Here is an 18,281-nt window from a genome sequence, read left to right as displayed (position 1 = left end):
GAACTATTTTGCAAGTGATAACTCGCCCATCATGATTCCAATTTTTATAAATTTAACACCCAAGCTAAAAAAAAACAACTCAAAATTTCGATTCCTTGATTGTTTACTATGCCGACATTAATCAACTGGTGAATGCGTGATCCCTAAATTTTGATTGGATGAAATTTGTCAGACACGATTTGTCTCCCTAAGGAAAACTTTCAAAAGTTCAAAATCGGGAACAAAAATATTTTTCGTGTAAATTTTACTAAAATCGTGTTTTTTGGCTATTTTCACGATCACGATCGTGTAATCGGGACAGAGGGTCAAAATCGTGTAGTACACGCCTAAATCGTGAAAGTTGGCAGGTATGAGTATGTATGAGGAATACTGGTACAATATACTGACATCCCATAGATTGCAAATAAAACATAAATAGAACAACTTTTCTATCACAAAAAAATATAGGCCAGGTAAAAAAGAAGTTGGAAAGCTGATATTTTTTTTTTTTAGATGTATCTGTTTTAAATCTAGCTTTTGCATCCTGCAAACCAGTAAATGTAAACAATGTATTCAAACATATAAATGTAAGACAAATTTTGGACAATCCACATGCCATGGATAAAAGATATTGCAACAAGTAAGTCCTTTCACTGCCTTTATTAACAATTTTACTTCTTCTTGGCTACACCAACAGTTCTTCCACGTCTTCCTGTGGTCTTTGTATGTTGACCTCTGACTCTCAATCTGAAAATAGAAAAAAATATGTAATCACTATAACCCATTCCGTACACATGATATAGAATGTAGGATTTTTCTTGGGCATCAGATGCAGCAATTAACAAATGTGTCCATGAGACACAGATGATACTGTAAAAGTGACACAACCCAAATTAAACTTCATCTGTGTTTTGTCAAATTGTGGTAATAAGCATTTTGTACCAGTTTCATAAATATAGGTTGAGACAACTAAAATGGTAATTGTATTTATATCATAAAAGTTAATGACCCTCTGCTGCAGTGGGGGCAAATAAACTTCAACAGACATTTACAAATGAATCTGACTGTGTTGCTATCAGAAAGAGGGATCTATAATGACTAAGGCATGGCATAACAAATATTTTTTTGAACTTGAATTTAAACCAGCTTATATTTGTAGGCAATAATAATAAACTTCTTTATCTAATCCTCCAAAAGTACTACTATTTCTAGATTCTAGGTTGATGCCTTTAAAGACTCTTATAGCAAGTTATTAAAGAATTGCTGCTATCTAAGGGAGTATTTAACAAGAATTTGTAGAGCGTACCCCCAGTAGTGTCGAAGTCCTCTATGATTTCTGATTTTCTTCAGTCTTTCTAAATCCTCTCTAAGTTTGTTATCCAGGGCATTGGACATAACCTGGCTGAATTTTCCATCCTTGACATCCTTTTGTCTGTTGAGGAACCAATCAGGGATTTTGTACTGTCTTGGATTGGACATGATGGTGATGACCTTTTCAATCTACAAGGTGGAAAACACAATAATGCAAATCATTTTTTTCAAAAGAAGAATTTCAAAATAACTGTAATAGAACTATAATAATCCCTATCTGATCAATGGAGACAGATAAGTGCAAACATGGATAATTAATTATCCAACACCTAAAAATGGGTGGCATACCCCTTTGAACTATCTACATTTCAATGCAACTGTCTCTATACAAAAAGAGTGCAGAACAACATGGTGTTTTCTTCATAACCCTAATGGGTTTAATTCATATAAATTTTGTAGATGCATGTTAATTTTGTTTGTAAATGTTGATGCTAATTTATACAGGTTCAAGCCGTTGTTTCATTACATAAAAAAACATTTTTTTCAGTTTCTACACAAACAAAAGTTAGGGTAAAAGCACAAACCATTTAAGGTTCGTTATAACCTTTTTGCTAATAAGGCCAAAAAAATATATGTCTGTTTCCTGCTGCCAAGGCGAATAATTCAGGGTCGGTAGGTTTTTTGTTCTATTTTTTGCACTCCCTGTCAGATTTGCAGGCGGTTCAATGTCATGTTTGGTTATGGTCTTGTCCCCCAAAATGAGTTGATCTCTTTAAAGAAGCTATAATTGACTTCTCCTCCCCATGCCGACGTTTTTTAAACCTTAATTGTAGCACATTTGTGCTGGGAGCAGCCATTTTGATTGTTTGGGCATAGTAAGATACGGATCTGGATTGGAAACGATTTTTTTCAGGAATTTAAATATGACCGTATTTTCACCATAAATTTCATTCTGAGTACTGAGATCGAATCAAATGAAACTTGTGTGTAAACAGTGTTTAACTTTATTTTGCTGGACCGTATCAAATGAAACTTGTGTGTGTTTGTTTCTTTCGCTATCTTCTACAGACTGGAAAAATATGCACTTCCAAATCTAGACAAGTTCCCAATTTTCTGAAACATAAACTACATAACTTTTATATATTTAGGTCTTTCCATTTAATTATGTATTTAATTATAACAAACCTCTTCTTCACTGAGTTCTCCTGCTCTCTTGGTAATGTCAACATCAGCCTTTTTACAAACAACATTGGCATAACGTCTACCAATACCCTGAAACAATAAAACACCAATATTATCTTATTCATAAGTAATGTATCTTTGATCCAACTCTTTACAAGATTATAAGTATCAGTTCATTTAGTACAGTATTATAGGGTTATTGCATGAATATTGGGGAATATTGTCCCGAGTAGAACTTTATATTGCACGAGCTTGCGAGTGCAATATATGTTCTACGAGGGACAATATTCCCCAATATTCATGCAATAACCCTTTTATTGTATAGCAATATAATATTTGAAAGTAAAACTTAGTTTAAACTAAGATTTTGTTGTTGATGATGTCATGAATTTTGAAGATTTATTGCACTAGTGCAATATTGGAATTTATTGCACGCTAACTTTTGGTTACTTTCTGTTGGAAATATTATATTGCTATGCAATAATATAGTTTATGAAAAGCATTTATATGTAAAGATATTGAAATTGAATCCATCGGAAAAATAAAGAACAATGCTTATTTACCATATTGATATACAAAAGTTTTCAAAGAGATATTTAATCACTCATCAGTGTATAATAAGAACAGAAAAATTTGGTTAAAAAGATATTTTAAATACAAAATTATTTCATGCTACATGCAAATCTGAGGGCTTTTCAGTATCTATTTTTGTCTTGCAGTTTTGTGGAGCATTAAAACTAGTCTATTATATATTATCAAAATTATCAGTCATCCTTAAGCTTACCTTGATGGCAGTCATTGCGAACATTATGTTCCTGCGACCATCAATATTCGTATTCATAATACGAAGAATGTGTTGAAACTTCTCTGGCAGTATCAATGCCTAAAAAAATACAAGTCAGACATTATGTTTAAAACATTAAATTTTGATAAACTGTTATTACAAAACAGATAAAAATATATTTAACACTATCGATGCAACTCAACAGATACATAAAATAATTCAATAATAAAATGACATTTTAGATCCAATATTGACCTATTTTTTTTTTTTATAGTTAACATTCACCCAAATAATCAAAATGGGTTGAAAATGGGACAACTTCTGAAACTCATAAAAGTTGAACCAAACACAACCCGTGGGACACATATTTCTGCAAGGTGGTAAGACTTTCATCAATGTAAAGAACAAGATATAGAACATCAGCCTTCCTATAGGCTATAAACTATGTTACATGGATATATTATCATCTTTCGAATCTAAATTGGGTTGGTTCAATTGAATTAAATCACAATAAACCTTTAGAGAATAAGCATACTTATTCGGATTCGTCGTGTTTTATCTGGAGTTTTATTTTTCAGGGCTTCAACTTGTTTTAACGTCGTTTGTCCCGAACTAGAGGACCCCCATTTATATCCATAATAGGATCTCTCTGCATATACCCTGTGCACCATTTATTCGCAAAAGACATTATTTAATAATTTATGATGCTATTCTTATGAAAAATAGGGTAGGATGATTTCAAATTATTCGAATAAGGATGGATATATTTCAGATATTTAGCACTATCTAACTAACCATGTTGAAGATTTAACCGGAAAAGGAAGTAGTAACAAATGAAGGGAGATAATTTTCTTGCCAGTGATACATTCTGACAGTTAAAATTTACAAGATATAATCCCTTGGACAGTTTATTGCTTATTTTGTCCAGTTACAGTCGAAACATAACTTTATCACACAATTTTACTTGTACATTCAGCGAATTACATGGGTATATTACTATAGTTATTCTTAAAATATTTAAAATGTGCGAAAAAATCTGGAAACAAGACCTTTCGGACACTGACTATAAAAAAAAACTATGTCGGTTCTCAGAACTGCCTTGGTCGTTTTGGTCATGTACCACTTCAGCAATACAATAAAAAGATAAAGTGGTTACGACTTAACTTAGCTAAATTGTTCAATTATCTCATTAAATATACTAACATAGCTGTAGTAAAATTGATTATTTATGAGACAATAGGCTTTCGGGTCGATCCTGCCCCACGTCGATCCGGCCCAAGTCGATCCGTCCCACGTCGATCCGTCCCCACTTTGATCCGGCCCATATGTAAAGTCGATCGAGCCCCAATAAAAAATATATTTATTTATAAGGAATAAGAATAAAGATATATATTAATTGTAATTCATAAATGTTTATGATTTTTATTAATGTAAAAGGTGTATGTTAAAAAAAAATAAAAAAGGCCTTTGAAAAATATTTTCTTTAGATAGTATAAAACAACTATGTTGATTATGTTTTTATTAGGCACTTGCTCTGGTTACATTGCAATGTAAAATATTTAAAAAGTTATTGTTACATTGGAGTCTAATTACCAGAATACATGGTTGGGTAAGGAACTGATTATTTATGAATATAGCAATAATATTCTTTATATTGAAAGAATGTTTGGTCTTCTGTCAGTCTGAGGTTTGTAGTGGACTCAAGGCAACAACAAAAAAAGAATATCAGGGGATGCACTGCAGCACATGAACTCAATACAGGTATGAATGGGTACAGATAATTGTAGAACTGGGCATGCCCAAAAAGACAAAGATCAGAATAATCGGGCATGCACAATTCAGCCAGTTTTATAAGTTCCGAGCACTATTAGAAAAATGCTGCATGCATAGTATTACAAGATTTATTTTAGCAAACACGGCAAAATTATTGAAAGTCAAGTGCACAGTTTTACAACTTCTTGCATGATTATGCATGGCTTTAATTCAAGTGCATAGTTTTACAACTGCTTGCATAATTATTCATGGTTTAAATTCAAGTGCACAGTTTTACAACTTCTTGCATGATTATGCATGGCTTTAATTTAAGTGCACAGTTTTACAACTTCTTGCATGATTATGCATGGCTTTAATTCAAGTACCATAATAATAAACAAATGCACAGTTTAACAATTATTTGATGATCTAGGCTTCATTGTTTTATATGCATGTATGAACTGCTCACTTGTACAATTTCCTGGGGAATTGTGCATGATGTACAGATCATATGAAAATTGTTAAAAAATGCATGCCCAGTTCAACAAACTTTGGTAAAACTGCGCATTCCATAATAATAAACGAACGCATAGTTTAACAATTGTTTGAAGATCTAGGAGTCATTGTTTTATATGCATGTATGAGCTGCTCACTTGTACAATTTCCTGGGGAATTGTGCATAATGTTTAGATCATATGAAAATTGTAAAACAATGCATGCCCAGTTTAACAAACTTTGGTAAAACTGCACATTCCATTATAATAAACGCACGCATAGTTAAACAATTGTTTTGATGATCTAGGCTTCATTGTTTTACATGCATGTATGAACTGCTCACTTGTACAATTTCCTGGGAAATCGTGCATGATGTACAGATCGTATGAAAAATGTTAAACAATGCACGCCCATTTCAACAAACTTAGGTAAAACTGTGCATTCCATATTATAAACGAATGCACAGTTTTACAATTGTATGATGGACCTGGTTGCATGCCTTAACGTGCATCAGCATGCACAGTTTTACAATTGTTTGATGATCTAGGCTTCATTGTTTTACATGCATATATATGAACTGCTCGTTTGTACAATTTCCTGGAGAATTGTGCATAACGTACAGATCATATGAAAATTGTAAATCAATGCATGCCCAGTTCAACAGACAATTGTAAAACTGGGCATGCTCAGTTCTACAAAATCATGTGACAAAACATACCTCCTCAATAGCTACATGTACATGTATGACCAGTTCTTGAAATTAAAGACCAGTTTTTAACAGGTTCTAAAAATTCATTTGATATTCTCCAGATTTTAATTACTTTACCTTTTTTTTAACTTATTTTCAGGATGTACATTTTTTTTTAGAGAGACACAGTTTAAATTTTTGTTTGTTAAAAACAAACACAATCTTGTAGTACATCATCTAGGTTACTGGTAACATATATTCAGAATCAAAGTGTTCAGTTCTGTGCTCTTGGCTGTGTGTTTGCTATTGCATTCTTAAACAGTAAATTTTCCATTAAACATGTTAAAAGCTTGATTATTTTTGATGATGGAATGTTTTTAAAGAATGAAACCATTTTCACATAAACATTATATGTCTTATTTATTTATAGATCATGGATTCCCATGACACTATGGATTTAAACCTTGGTGAGCTAGATATTACATCTGAAGATTACTGGCTTGATGAGGTTGATGGTAAGAGCTACAAAATGTAGAATTTATCAGTATTTGAATGGAAAGAAATGTCTACTATGGATTTATTATTATTCATTTGAGTCTTGGAGACCAATTTCTTTATTAATTTGGTTGGAACCAGGAATTCCAATGTCAAACATTTGAAAAAATTTCCATTAGAATTTATGCCGACTTGGGCAAAACTGTGAAATCCAATATCCACAAAAATGCAGCATAGATTTGCCATATTGTAAGCATTTAAGAAATTGGAGGCAGTTAGCAAGTTCTGCTCACAGCTTATCTAGTTGTAGAGATGTTACAATAAAGAAAATTTATAAGTGTTTGTTATATATACTCAAATGTGATTATTTGGAAGATACATATAGGTAATTAGTTGAATGCAAGTGTTTGTTAATAATCAGATGTGATAGACACAATCTGCTGTAGTATCTATGTTGAATATGTCTGTGTGTAGGAAATTCTTTCTTTTTATTACAGTACACATACAACAGAATCTAGAAGATGAAATTGTCAAAGAAGCCCTGAACACTGTATGTATATTCATGTAATGATTGTAATGTGGTCATTGTAAATATGCGTAGATGTTTATAGTATAAAATAACAATTAAATAGTTAAGCATACAAATAAAGGATTTAGGTAATCATCAATTAGACAGAAACAAACAACACAGGTTACGCAAAACAAACATCTTTTATAAATAGTTAAGCTTTAATTGCTTTCTTTAATTTGGAGTCTTCACAATCAGTGATCATTGATTATTTCAATCCAATGAATGAAAAGAAACATCATAAACCATGTTAACCTTTGAAAGTCTTCAGTTTAATACATGAAATAAATACAATGCAACTTGAATTTTAAAAATATTGTATATAAAAAAACATTTGACTTTTACAAACTGTGACTCGGATGGAGATAGAGTTGTCTCATTGGCACCCATACCACATCTTTTTGTATCTAATTATAAAAGTAACATGATTCTCACATATTTTTTTTCAGGGAGTGGATTTAAGACAGTATTCCAAAAATGTAGAGAAGGAACTCCTAGGTGTAGAAAATCAATCAATACAAGACTGTATCCATACTGAAAAACCTAGGTTAAACAATCATAGTTATAAATAGTGACCTATTATCATTTAACTTGGTTTAAGAATGCATTTTATTTTCTTGGTGGGTTTAACGCCTATTGGTGGCTTTTGGCTGTTTTTCACTCTTTATTCTGGTTGTTATCTCTCTGGCACATTCCCCATTTGCATTCTCAATTTTATTTAACACCACAAAACACAGATCAACTCTGAATTTGGGTAGTGCCACTTTTACCAGTCTAGAGTTATAAATGAATGCCCATTTACAAATGGATTATTGCTTCATTTCTGTTCTCTAACTTTAGTTTGCCTCAACCAAATGAAATGAACTTATACACAATACTTATTACCACAAAACACAGTATATGTATGAATTTTGGTGGCATCGCTTTTACTATTCTAGAGTTATGCCCCTTTATAAATGGAAAAATATTTTTGTTCCTTTCTCTAACTTTAGTTTACTTCATATAAATATTATGAAACTTATATGCAATGCTTATTACCACAAAACATAGATCAAGTTTAAATTTTGTTGGCCTCACTTTTACTGAGTTATGTCTTTTTACAATTGGAAAAATCGCTATTTTTTTTAGTTTTGTTCTTTAACTTAAGTTTGCCTCTAGCAAATGTTAAGAAACTTATTCACAATGCTTATTACCCCAAAACACATGTTAAGTTCAAATTTGGGAAGTGTCACTTATACATTTGTTGAGTATTGTCTCTTTAAAATCTTATAAGCAGTGGGGGCATCATCTGTGTCCCATGGACACATTCCCCATTTATATAAGTTTAAGCCATATTGTAAACAGTTGAACGAGAAGTTCTTTTTTAAACTTTCATCATTGACCTTAACACTAATAAGACCTTAAGAAGGGTGAGGACATAGCAAATTTACACAAACAGATATCTGCTTGTGATACCATTTTAGAGGTAAGCTATTTAACTGTTAAGAATTTTAACTACATTGTAATAGAATTAACTACATTGTAATAGAATTAACTACATTGTAATAGAGTTAACTATATTGTAATAGAATTAACTACATGGTAATAGAATAAACTACTTTATATATAGAATAAGAATAAGAATATAAGAATAAGCAGAGATGCAAATACTGGTAAAACTAATCGGGTTTCTAATGTTCATGACCTATTGTTTAGTATTAGTTTAAACTTGGTATGGTACCAGCAGTCTGGTATAAATATATCATTAGATGTAATAAAAACTAGGTTAAAAGATCAATATATCCAAAGCTGGTTTGCATCTATACAGGATTGTGGGAAACTTGCTATGTACAGAATTCTAAAATTAGATTTTTGTTTTGAAGATTATGTAGATTATAACTATAATTCACATTTTTTCACAAAGCTACGTAGTGGTACTATGAAGTTAAATGTTGAGGTGGGGCGTTATACAAATATACTTAGAGAAATCAGATAATGTACTTGCTGTAATATGAAAAGTGTTGAAGATGAGTACCATTTTACTTTAGTGTGTCTTGTGTATAGACATGTATGGGTACAGTTTTTACCAAATTATTACTGTTCGTGGCCAAATGTGACAAAACTTATGTATTTGTATCAAACAAAATCTAGATCTTTAGTTGGAAAATTATGTAATTATTTGAAATCTTTCTGGCAGATTAGATCACATCTTATAAGTTGATCATTTGTCTATTGTAATATCTTATTATATTGTTCTCTGTTGTTTATTGTGTGACACAATGTAAATATGTTTGTGTTGCTATTCATTCAATAAGAATATTTATTATTACAATCAAGGGCCCTTGATGGGCAGCATAACATGTACACATAAAACAATACATCATAATTTGTTACAGAAAAACATTTTTATATACTAAAATGAAACATTAAAAAGTTCAGACCGATGTTATTATCTTCATTCTATAAAAATCACATACTTTTAATTCATATAATTATATATGATATTTATAGATTATCATTGATCATCTCAACGAGATTGATTTTCTCGCTTGAGCCGGTCACGGCGAAAGCGAGAAATGCAATCGAGTTGAGATGACCAATGATAATCTGTTTATCGCTATTTTACTTTTGACGACGTTGTCACTTTCATGTCAATTTCGTTAGCAACGCCACGTGCATGCATAGTTTCTGGCGATAATTTTCCATCTCAAGCGAGTAGCATGATATGAAAATTATCACAAAAAAAGATCAAAGGAAAAATGCACAAAATAGCGATAAATTATTTTCTCCAAAAATTGAATTAAAGACCCTGTCAAAAACCAATTTAGATATTATTCACTAAGCTAAGCACAGTGTCACAATTTGTTAACTACATGTATTATGGTAACTTTCTATCATTTAAGGGAATATACATGTTTCAGACATTTATGGTCAACTTTAAAAGAGTGCAGCTCTGTTAATTCCTACTCTCAATGAGAACTGTGCTCATAAGGTCAAGTTTACTACTGTATAATAAAACAGAGTTCACGAAATCTTTTTTCCCCTGTTGGTCCTTGAAGAAAATCTGCTGGTCCTCACTATTAATCTATTGAAAAATACTAAAATTGTGCCAGTCCTATGCAAAATTTTGGTGGTGAAATCCTGAGGACTGACACTTTTCGTGAACTCTGATAAAATAGGTTTTCTTACCTGTGATTAATGGATAATTTTACACAACAATTGTAATTAAATTTTCAGAGAATGGAACAAATGTTAAATGGTTTCCAGGGTGATTTGAGTAGTATTAGTACAGAAATACAGACTTTACAAGAACAGTCAGTTACCATGAATGTAAAACTTAAAAATAGACAGGTAATCTGAACATTATCATAAACAATTGTAGGATTTTAAATAGTTTGCAGAGTAGCTCTTTGACAATAAAAAGTAGCAGGAGAAATAATGGACTGATTCAGTGCATGCTGAAAAATTGTCAATTACTATGAATATAAAACTTTAATCACAAGACAGATTATCAAAGAAAAAAGTTTTCAAGAGCGGTACTGTAAAATTAATTATTATTTGTTGGGTACCAATTTTCGTGGTTTTCGTGGAAACCAAGAATTTGAATGTTCAACAAATTGCAAATTTGCTGTATGATTAAATGCAGACTTTTGGAAATGAAGAAATCAAATACCCACAAAAATACAAATTTTCCTTAATCCACAAAAAAATTGATACCCACGAAAATAAATGAATCCACAGTTATTTGAGGGAAAAAGGGAGGAGTTAGTCACCACATCAAAATCAGCTGTCATCTTGACCACAATTTATCTTTAGCATATTTAGTTTTAAAAGTTGATCTTACAAAGGCATAGATTTAAGGATTAAATCTATTCACTGAATTTGAAGGTGTAACACTTTTGAATTGCTTTTGTGATTGAGTTCGTAGGCAAAATTTGAGTTGAAATTTGATAATATAAACACTGTTTATAATTCACATGTGCTAGTAAGTCTCCTTGTAAGACATACAATTTAAAAAAACCTGACACTAGTCTCATGTTCATAAATCATAGCAAATATTTTGTATTTTGGAGGTCCACACAGTAATGTATAATCGTAAATATAGATAATGTCTTATTTCTGTTGCCCTTGACCTTGATAATTTTTATTGTTCAATGAGTTTCTAAACAAAGGAAACTGTACAATTATTTTATCATGTGAATTTCTCATGTATGTGTAAGAATGTCTATATGTCTATCAGATAGGGTTCACCTGACTTGACCTCATTTTATGAATCAGTGATCAAGTTTAAAATTTCATGGTCAAGTCAGGACCTCAGATACAATAAGCAATACTGTGGATTCATTTATTTTCGTGCCTATCAATATCGTGGATTGAGGAAATCTTGCATTTTTGTGGAACTTTGATTTTGTGATTTGTCAAGTCTGTATCAACCCAATAGCAAATTTGTGATTCGTTGAACATTTAAAATCGCTGTTCACTTTTACTGACGAAAACCACGAAAATTGGTATCCCACAAATATTAATGATTCCACAGTACTGGTATGTCAATTTACTTATTGATTTATTTAAAGGTTTCATCTAACCTTCACCTCATTTACATGGATCATTGGAAATGTCTAGTAAAACCTTTTGATTTAAGATTTTCAACTTATATATTAAACATCTTGTACAGTATAGCAGGTGAGACATTCCAGTGTGTGCAACTTTGTTGATAGATTAGAGAGACAGAAAAAGAAATTCTATTAATATATTTGTTTCAGGCAGTCAGAGGGGAACTGAGCCAGTTTGTTGATGAAATGGTTATTCCAGAAACTATGATCAAGTAGGAAAACATTAATTGTCATGTTTCTTTATTATTATATATCCTCATGTAAGGAAGCTGGGTGTGTAGAGTGATAATTGTGTCTGTTCTTTTGTTTTGGAATCCTCTGCACTCACATCTGTAACTCCTCTTAAACCAGGCACATTGATTTCTATGCAAACCTCATATTTGAAAATTTGTTTTTTTTAGTTCACTCCTTATTTTTGTCGAGCCTGCAACTTTTTTTGCAGAAAGCTCGACATAGGGATAGTGATCCGGCGGCAGCGGCGGCGGTGTTAGCTCACTTCTTAAAAGCTTTATATTTCAGAAGGTGGAAGACCTGGATGCTTCATACTTTGTATGCTTCATGTTATGAAGTTTCCGTCAGTCACATGTCCAATGTCCTTGACCTCATTTTCATGGTTCAGTGACCACATGAAAAAAAAGTTCAAATTTTTTGTAATGTTGAATTCTCTCTTATTATAAGTAATAGGATAACTATATTTGGTATGTGCGTACCTTGCAAGATCCTCATGTCTGTCAGACAGTTTTCACTTGACCTCGACCTCATTTCATGGATCAGTGATCAAGGTTAAGTTTTGGTGGTCAAGTCCATATCTCAGATACTATAAGCAATAGGGCTAGTATATTCGGTGTATGGAAGGACTGTAAGGTGTACATGTCCAACTGGCAGGTGTCATCTGACCTTGACCTCATTTTCATGGTTCAGTGGTTATAGTTAAATTTTTGTGTTTTGGTCTGTTTTTCTCATACTATATGCAATAGGTCTACTATATTTGTTGTATGGAATGATGGTAAGGTGTTCATGTCTAGCGGGCAGATGTCATCTGACCTTGACCTCATTTCCATGGTTCAGTGGTCAAAGTTAAGTTTTTGAGTTTTGGTCTTTTTATCTAATACTGTATGCCATCCCAGCAGGCACAACAACGTTGAATCAACATTGAATACACGTCAGATTTCAACGTTGAATCAATGTTGAAAAGTAGTGTTGGATTGAAAATTGATATGACGTTGAAAATACAACGTTGATTCAACGTCAGCGTCCAACGTTGAAATTAGGTTGAATATTGGTCTAAATTTGGTGGGGGTATGTTGAAAACAAGTCGATTTCAGGTTGAAATGTGGTCAATGTAGGTTGAAAACAAGTCGAATGTTGGTTGATTTGTGGTTGTTGCGTGTTAAAATCAGGTCGAATGTTGGTTGAACTGTGGTCAGTGTATGTTGAAATCCGGTCGAATTTCGGTTGAACTGTGGTCAGTGTATGTTTAAAAACATGTCGAATGTTGGTTGAACTGTGGTCAGTGTATGTTGAAAATAGGTGGGAATTGTGGCCAGATAGACTGTTAATGCGGTAAATGTTGAGAATATGATGTTGAACACTGGTTGAATTAAGGTTTGTTAACAGCTGAAATCGTTACCCTTTATTATATCCATAAATGCCATTTAATGTGTGGTAAAAGTTTCGCAAAAGTATATGTTCTATTAAGTTGGATAGTCATGTGGTGGTGGTTGGTGTACATGTAGTATGTTGTTCAGTTAGCATACATTTTTGTGCCTTCATTTTTATTGATAGAAATTGTACATGTTTGTTACATAAAACAGTAATTATACAACAAGTTGCCCACTTATGCATCTCACAATTTCAAACAAACACAATCTGAATACTTAATTTTATTTTGAAAAATAAGTCCTTCTGCTAGGTACATTCCCAGATATTTCAGAGACATATTCTAGGCATCTTGCACTGTTGTTCCATATTGTAGTCGTCATTGAACATTCCTTCACAGCATCTACAACAGAAAAAAAAACATTGTATTAACATAACTTGGCTAATTTTGTAAAGAACACTAGTGTCATTTGTGAACAAATAATCACTGCAATGCTATTATTTTTTTCTTTTAATATCCATTGAGAGGTACCATGTACTTTTAAACATGAGTTCAGATAGAAAATAATTTATAATTTTAATATAAAAGAAAACCCTATAGATTTTAGTAGACAAAGATCCTAGAGCACATTTAAAAGGAATTGTGACACAATGTCGCACACTTTTAATGTGGAAAAACAATGAAATATATTTTAATACTCACCTCTTATTATTTCAATCTAGTTGGAATCACCAAAGGCATGTTTATTCTTTATTCCCGTTTTGTATTTGTAATTCCCGACAGAGGTTTATTGGTTAGACATCCCATTGGTTAGACATCTACAAAAAAGAAATATTATAAATATTATAATTGCAGCATTTCCAAACTGTCAAATCCCTCTTTTACTTGAAAATAAAAGTTTCATATGTGCGAAACGCTTACAAAATTTGTGTAAAATTCCAAATGAATATTATGCACATAAAATTAATTATATTGATATATGTCATACGTTAATTACATCTAAATTCTTTATCAAAAGATATTTCGGCATGGAATTGATAAACGCAAGAAGCTAGACTAGTGTTTAACTTTGAACCTGTGTTTACATTTTTCTTCAAATTGCAATAAATTCTGATCTTTCGTGATACGTCATATTTAATCTTACATTTACATGTATATCATCATGGATTAAGCTTAGATATTAAAAGTGAATTATACTATAGGAATATTTTTATTACCTTGAATTTTTTGTGCTGTAATAATTTACTATGGTTAATTGATAAAGCATCTTTTTAGACGTTATCATATAAACCACTTAAAAATTGGTTAGATCATTGTGTATTAATTTGTTATGGTCACACATGTTTCTTATCTGCGGTATTTCTTCATTAATAAATCCTAGGAATACATGCTGTGAGTGACATCTATTCTGACCCAGAGAAAAGAATTTGTTTGTTTTAAATGTGTAGCAAGGTCAAGAATGCCATGTGTTGTAAATCTTTGACTTTTTATTATATCAACACATAAAGTATGCAAAAGAACTAGTATGCGATCACATTTGTGAACTCCAATTGATTACTTTTATTTGCCAGACGAATAAATTCTTTAATTCTATCCAAAGTTCCATGATATTCTATGACTCCACCCTCCCAATATCTGCAATAATTCTTTGCCAAAGTATTACCGCTTTTCAACGCTTTAAATTACTCATTGTTAATTAAAACACACATACTCCCCCGTTTTCAAGTCTTTACATACTAGTTTGCCTCAACCAATAAATATACAAATATATCTTAAGGTCAACTTTGTTGTTCCTCCGAGATTTAAAAACATTGTGTGTATTTTATCTAATGGAATATAACAACTACGTGTACTAATTATACAATATCTGAGCTGCCTAAATCACTTTACTCATAAAATTACAGCTACAGTATTGTTAACATTAAATTTTCATATAACTATTATTAAATCAAACAATAAATGAAAAATATACTTACTTTGCACTGCATATAGCAACTGTTCACTTGATGTGGTGATCAACATTGGCGCAAATAAATTCGAAATGTTTGCCTCATACGCATGCGCAATTTAGAAAAAAGATATATCCGTTTTGAGAAATTCTCATATTTTTATTTTTTAAGATTAATTTATATATGCAACAGTAATCATTGAATTTATTAAAAACCATCAGTTCACCAGTATAAATAAAAAGTGATTATTTCAGCAAAAATGACTGTACAAAGTTTGTTCAAACGCATCTTGACTGAAATCTTGGTCGACACTTAAAGTCATCAACCTTAATTTAACCTTTTATCAACGTTATATTTTCAACCAATTAAAGCATTGAAAGCATCAACTCAAATTCAATGTTGAATCAACGTTGACAGTTCAACGTTGAAATTTTTAACCACAAATCAACGTTGATTCAACAACGTATTTTAAACGTTGATAGGATTGACGTTGTTACAACGTTGATTTTACGTTGATCAACGCAACAACCATATTTCAACATATTTTCAACGTTGATTCAACGTTGTGTGCCTGCTGGGATAGGTCAACTATATTTGGTGTATGGAAATATTTTATGATCTTTATGTCAGTCGCCCAGGTTTTATTTGACGGTGACCTCATTTTCACGGTTCATTGCACAGTGTTAAGTTTTTGTGTTTTGGTCTATTTTTCTTAAACTATAAGTAATGGGTCAACTATATATGTTGTATAGAAGCATTGTTAGCTGTACATGTCTGCCTGGCATGGTTCATCTGACCTTGACCTCATTTTCAAGGTTCATTGGTCTTTGTTTAGTTATCTTGGTTAATGTTAAGTTTATGAGACAGTTGTAATAAAACTAAGCTTTATACTTAGGACTATCAACATAATATCAATGATTAGTATAGAAGGCGAGACATTTCAGCATGTGCACTCTTGTTTTAAGTTAAGTACAAATGTATATGATTACAAGGGGAAAGGGAATACACATATGTATGCTCTAGGTATGACCTTATTCATATAAATGCATCTAAATGAAAAATACAATGTAATAAACTATACATATTTTAAAATGAAAAACAGTTTCCATAAAAGTACTTGAGGCTTATACAGTCATAGTTTTTCTAAATTTCATCTACCGGTAATTATAGTCCTTGAACAATTGTAACTATAAATGAAATGAATTAAACAATTCCTGACTGTATCACTTTTAATCCAGTCACATATTAGATACACCAGTTACAGAAAGAGAATTCCTTGAACAGCTCCATGAACTTCATCACAAGATCAACTTTGTAAAGGAACAGTCATTTAAAGAAGCAAGATCATGTTTTGATGTCAAAGATATACTTGAAAAATTGAAAATTAAGGTGGGTAGAAAATAAACAGTTAAAAGGATGACATTTCTTGAAAATAGGTCTTAGTATAGTGTTGAGTAAATAAAGAAGCATGTTAAAATTTAGTAGATTAACAAGAATAAGTTGAGACATGTTGCTGTTTTCCGTTCAATCAATTTTTTGGCCATATATATCAAACTTTTTCACATAATAGAAATTGAAATACTAGACAAATAATCAAACATGCTTATTGTATTTCATCATATATTGCGTATTTAATAATTCTGTTAGAAACACATTTTTTTGGACCCTGATGCAGCGGATGGGGCATTATGTGTTACCCTGGTCTGTCTGTACATCCGTATGTATGTTGAAGTTGGTGTCTTTTCTCAAACACAGATCAAGCCGTGTTATAGTGGTTAGTGCATCTGACTATTATACAAAGGTTTCTGGTTCGATCCCCTTTCCAGGGAGTAAATTTCAGGGACATAATTTTCAGCTCTCTTGACACCATTTGCTAATATGGACTTGAGAAATGGCTGACCCATGTTAATAGAGAGCAATATCTCTTGCGCATAAAAGACAATCTTCAAGATTTCGAAAAAGAGCAGGCTAATGCCGCTACAAGGCAGCACTCGCACCCGCAAAGTGGAAAGGGATTGATATAAGTTTTAATAACTTGTTTACCAATCCACTATGAATAAATATGTTTAAACTAAACACAGATCAAGTAAGAATTTGGGTGGCATCTGACACTTTTACTGTTCTTGAGTTATGCAAGCGAGGCTACATCTGTGTCTTCATTTATTTTAATTAAAAAAAAATAATAAGTATATTGAATAATCTATGTGCACACTTGAATTGTTACTAACTATAGTTTGTATTTATACTTTCAGGCTATTTCAAAGATTAGAGAATATATTCTACAAAAAATAAATTCATTTAAAAAACCGATGAGTAATTACCAGGTGCCACAGAATGCCATGCTTAAGTTCAGGTGAGTAATTACCAGGTGCCACAGAATGCCAAGCTAGAGTTCAGGTGAGTAATTACCAGGTGCCACAGAATGCCATGCTTAAGTTCAGGTGAGTAATTACCAGGTGCCACAGAATGCCATGCTTAAGTTCAGGTAATGATGAGGAAAAATAATAACAAATAATAAAAGCCTACAAAAATATGTATATTACCTGTTACCACAGAATCTTTTGCTTTATTTGTAAACTGTGGATTCACATATTTTCGTGGGTACCAATTTTTGTGGATGAAGTAAAACTTGCATGTTCCTTGATATTTAATTTTGTGGTTTTGAGGAAATCTACATATAAGCCTTAAGAAAATTTGTCGTTCATTGAAATTTTAATTTCATGGTTCAACGGTACCAGTGATATTGTTTGCCTTAAATTACCGGAGAATAAAGGCTTTTTCCCCTGGAGAAGAATCCCAATTTGAAAATAAAATGGCTTAAAATTATTCCCCAAACTTTTTTCCCAAACAATGCAGTCTCGGTGGTAATTGTGCATTACAGTGAGT

At 31.8% G+C, this 18,281-nt stretch overlaps 2 protein-coding genes across 2 annotated transcripts in view; one reads left to right on the top strand and one right to left on the bottom strand.

Annotated features, from left to right (window-relative positions):
• Nucleotides 1-624: 624 nt before the first annotated feature.
• On the bottom strand, nucleotides 625-4,087 carry LOC143063955 (small ribosomal subunit protein uS13). Its single transcript, XM_076236416.1, has 5 exons — nucleotides 4,052-4,087; nucleotides 3,257-3,355; nucleotides 2,476-2,562; nucleotides 1,286-1,479; nucleotides 625-726 (listed from the first exon to the last, which is right to left on the bottom strand). The coding sequence occupies exons 1-5, from the start codon at nucleotides 4,052-4,054 to the stop codon at nucleotides 651-653; spliced, it is 459 nt and encodes a 152-aa protein (XP_076092531.1). The 5' UTR covers nucleotides 4,055-4,087; the 3' UTR covers nucleotides 625-650.
• A 3-nt stretch (nucleotides 4,088-4,090) lies between these two features.
• Nucleotides 4,091-18,281, top strand: part of LOC143063954 (vacuolar protein sorting-associated protein 52 homolog) — a 39,579-nt gene continuing 25,388 nt past the window's right edge. Inside the window, exons 1-9 of the mRNA XM_076236415.1 lie at nucleotides 4,091-4,244; nucleotides 6,622-6,706; nucleotides 7,184-7,236; nucleotides 7,704-7,779; nucleotides 8,652-8,719; nucleotides 10,471-10,584; nucleotides 11,997-12,058; nucleotides 16,634-16,784; nucleotides 17,648-17,748. Coding sequence (XP_076092530.1) covers nucleotides 6,625-6,706; nucleotides 7,184-7,236; nucleotides 7,704-7,779; nucleotides 8,652-8,719; nucleotides 10,471-10,584; nucleotides 11,997-12,058; nucleotides 16,634-16,784; nucleotides 17,648-17,748 — 707 coding nt within the window. The 5' untranslated portion in view covers nucleotides 4,091-4,244; nucleotides 6,622-6,624. The remainder of the gene's footprint in view (nucleotides 4,245-6,621; nucleotides 6,707-7,183; nucleotides 7,237-7,703; nucleotides 7,780-8,651; nucleotides 8,720-10,470; nucleotides 10,585-11,996; nucleotides 12,059-16,633; nucleotides 16,785-17,647; nucleotides 17,749-18,281) is intronic.

This window comes from Mytilus galloprovincialis, chromosome 2 (assembly GCF_965363235.1).
Source record: "Mytilus galloprovincialis chromosome 2, xbMytGall1.hap1.1, whole genome shotgun sequence".
Classification (NCBI taxonomy): domain Eukaryota; kingdom Metazoa; phylum Mollusca; class Bivalvia; order Mytilida; family Mytilidae; genus Mytilus; species Mytilus galloprovincialis.
Note: the sequence above shows the minus strand (reverse complement) of the source record. Positions and strands in the feature narration are given on the sequence as shown.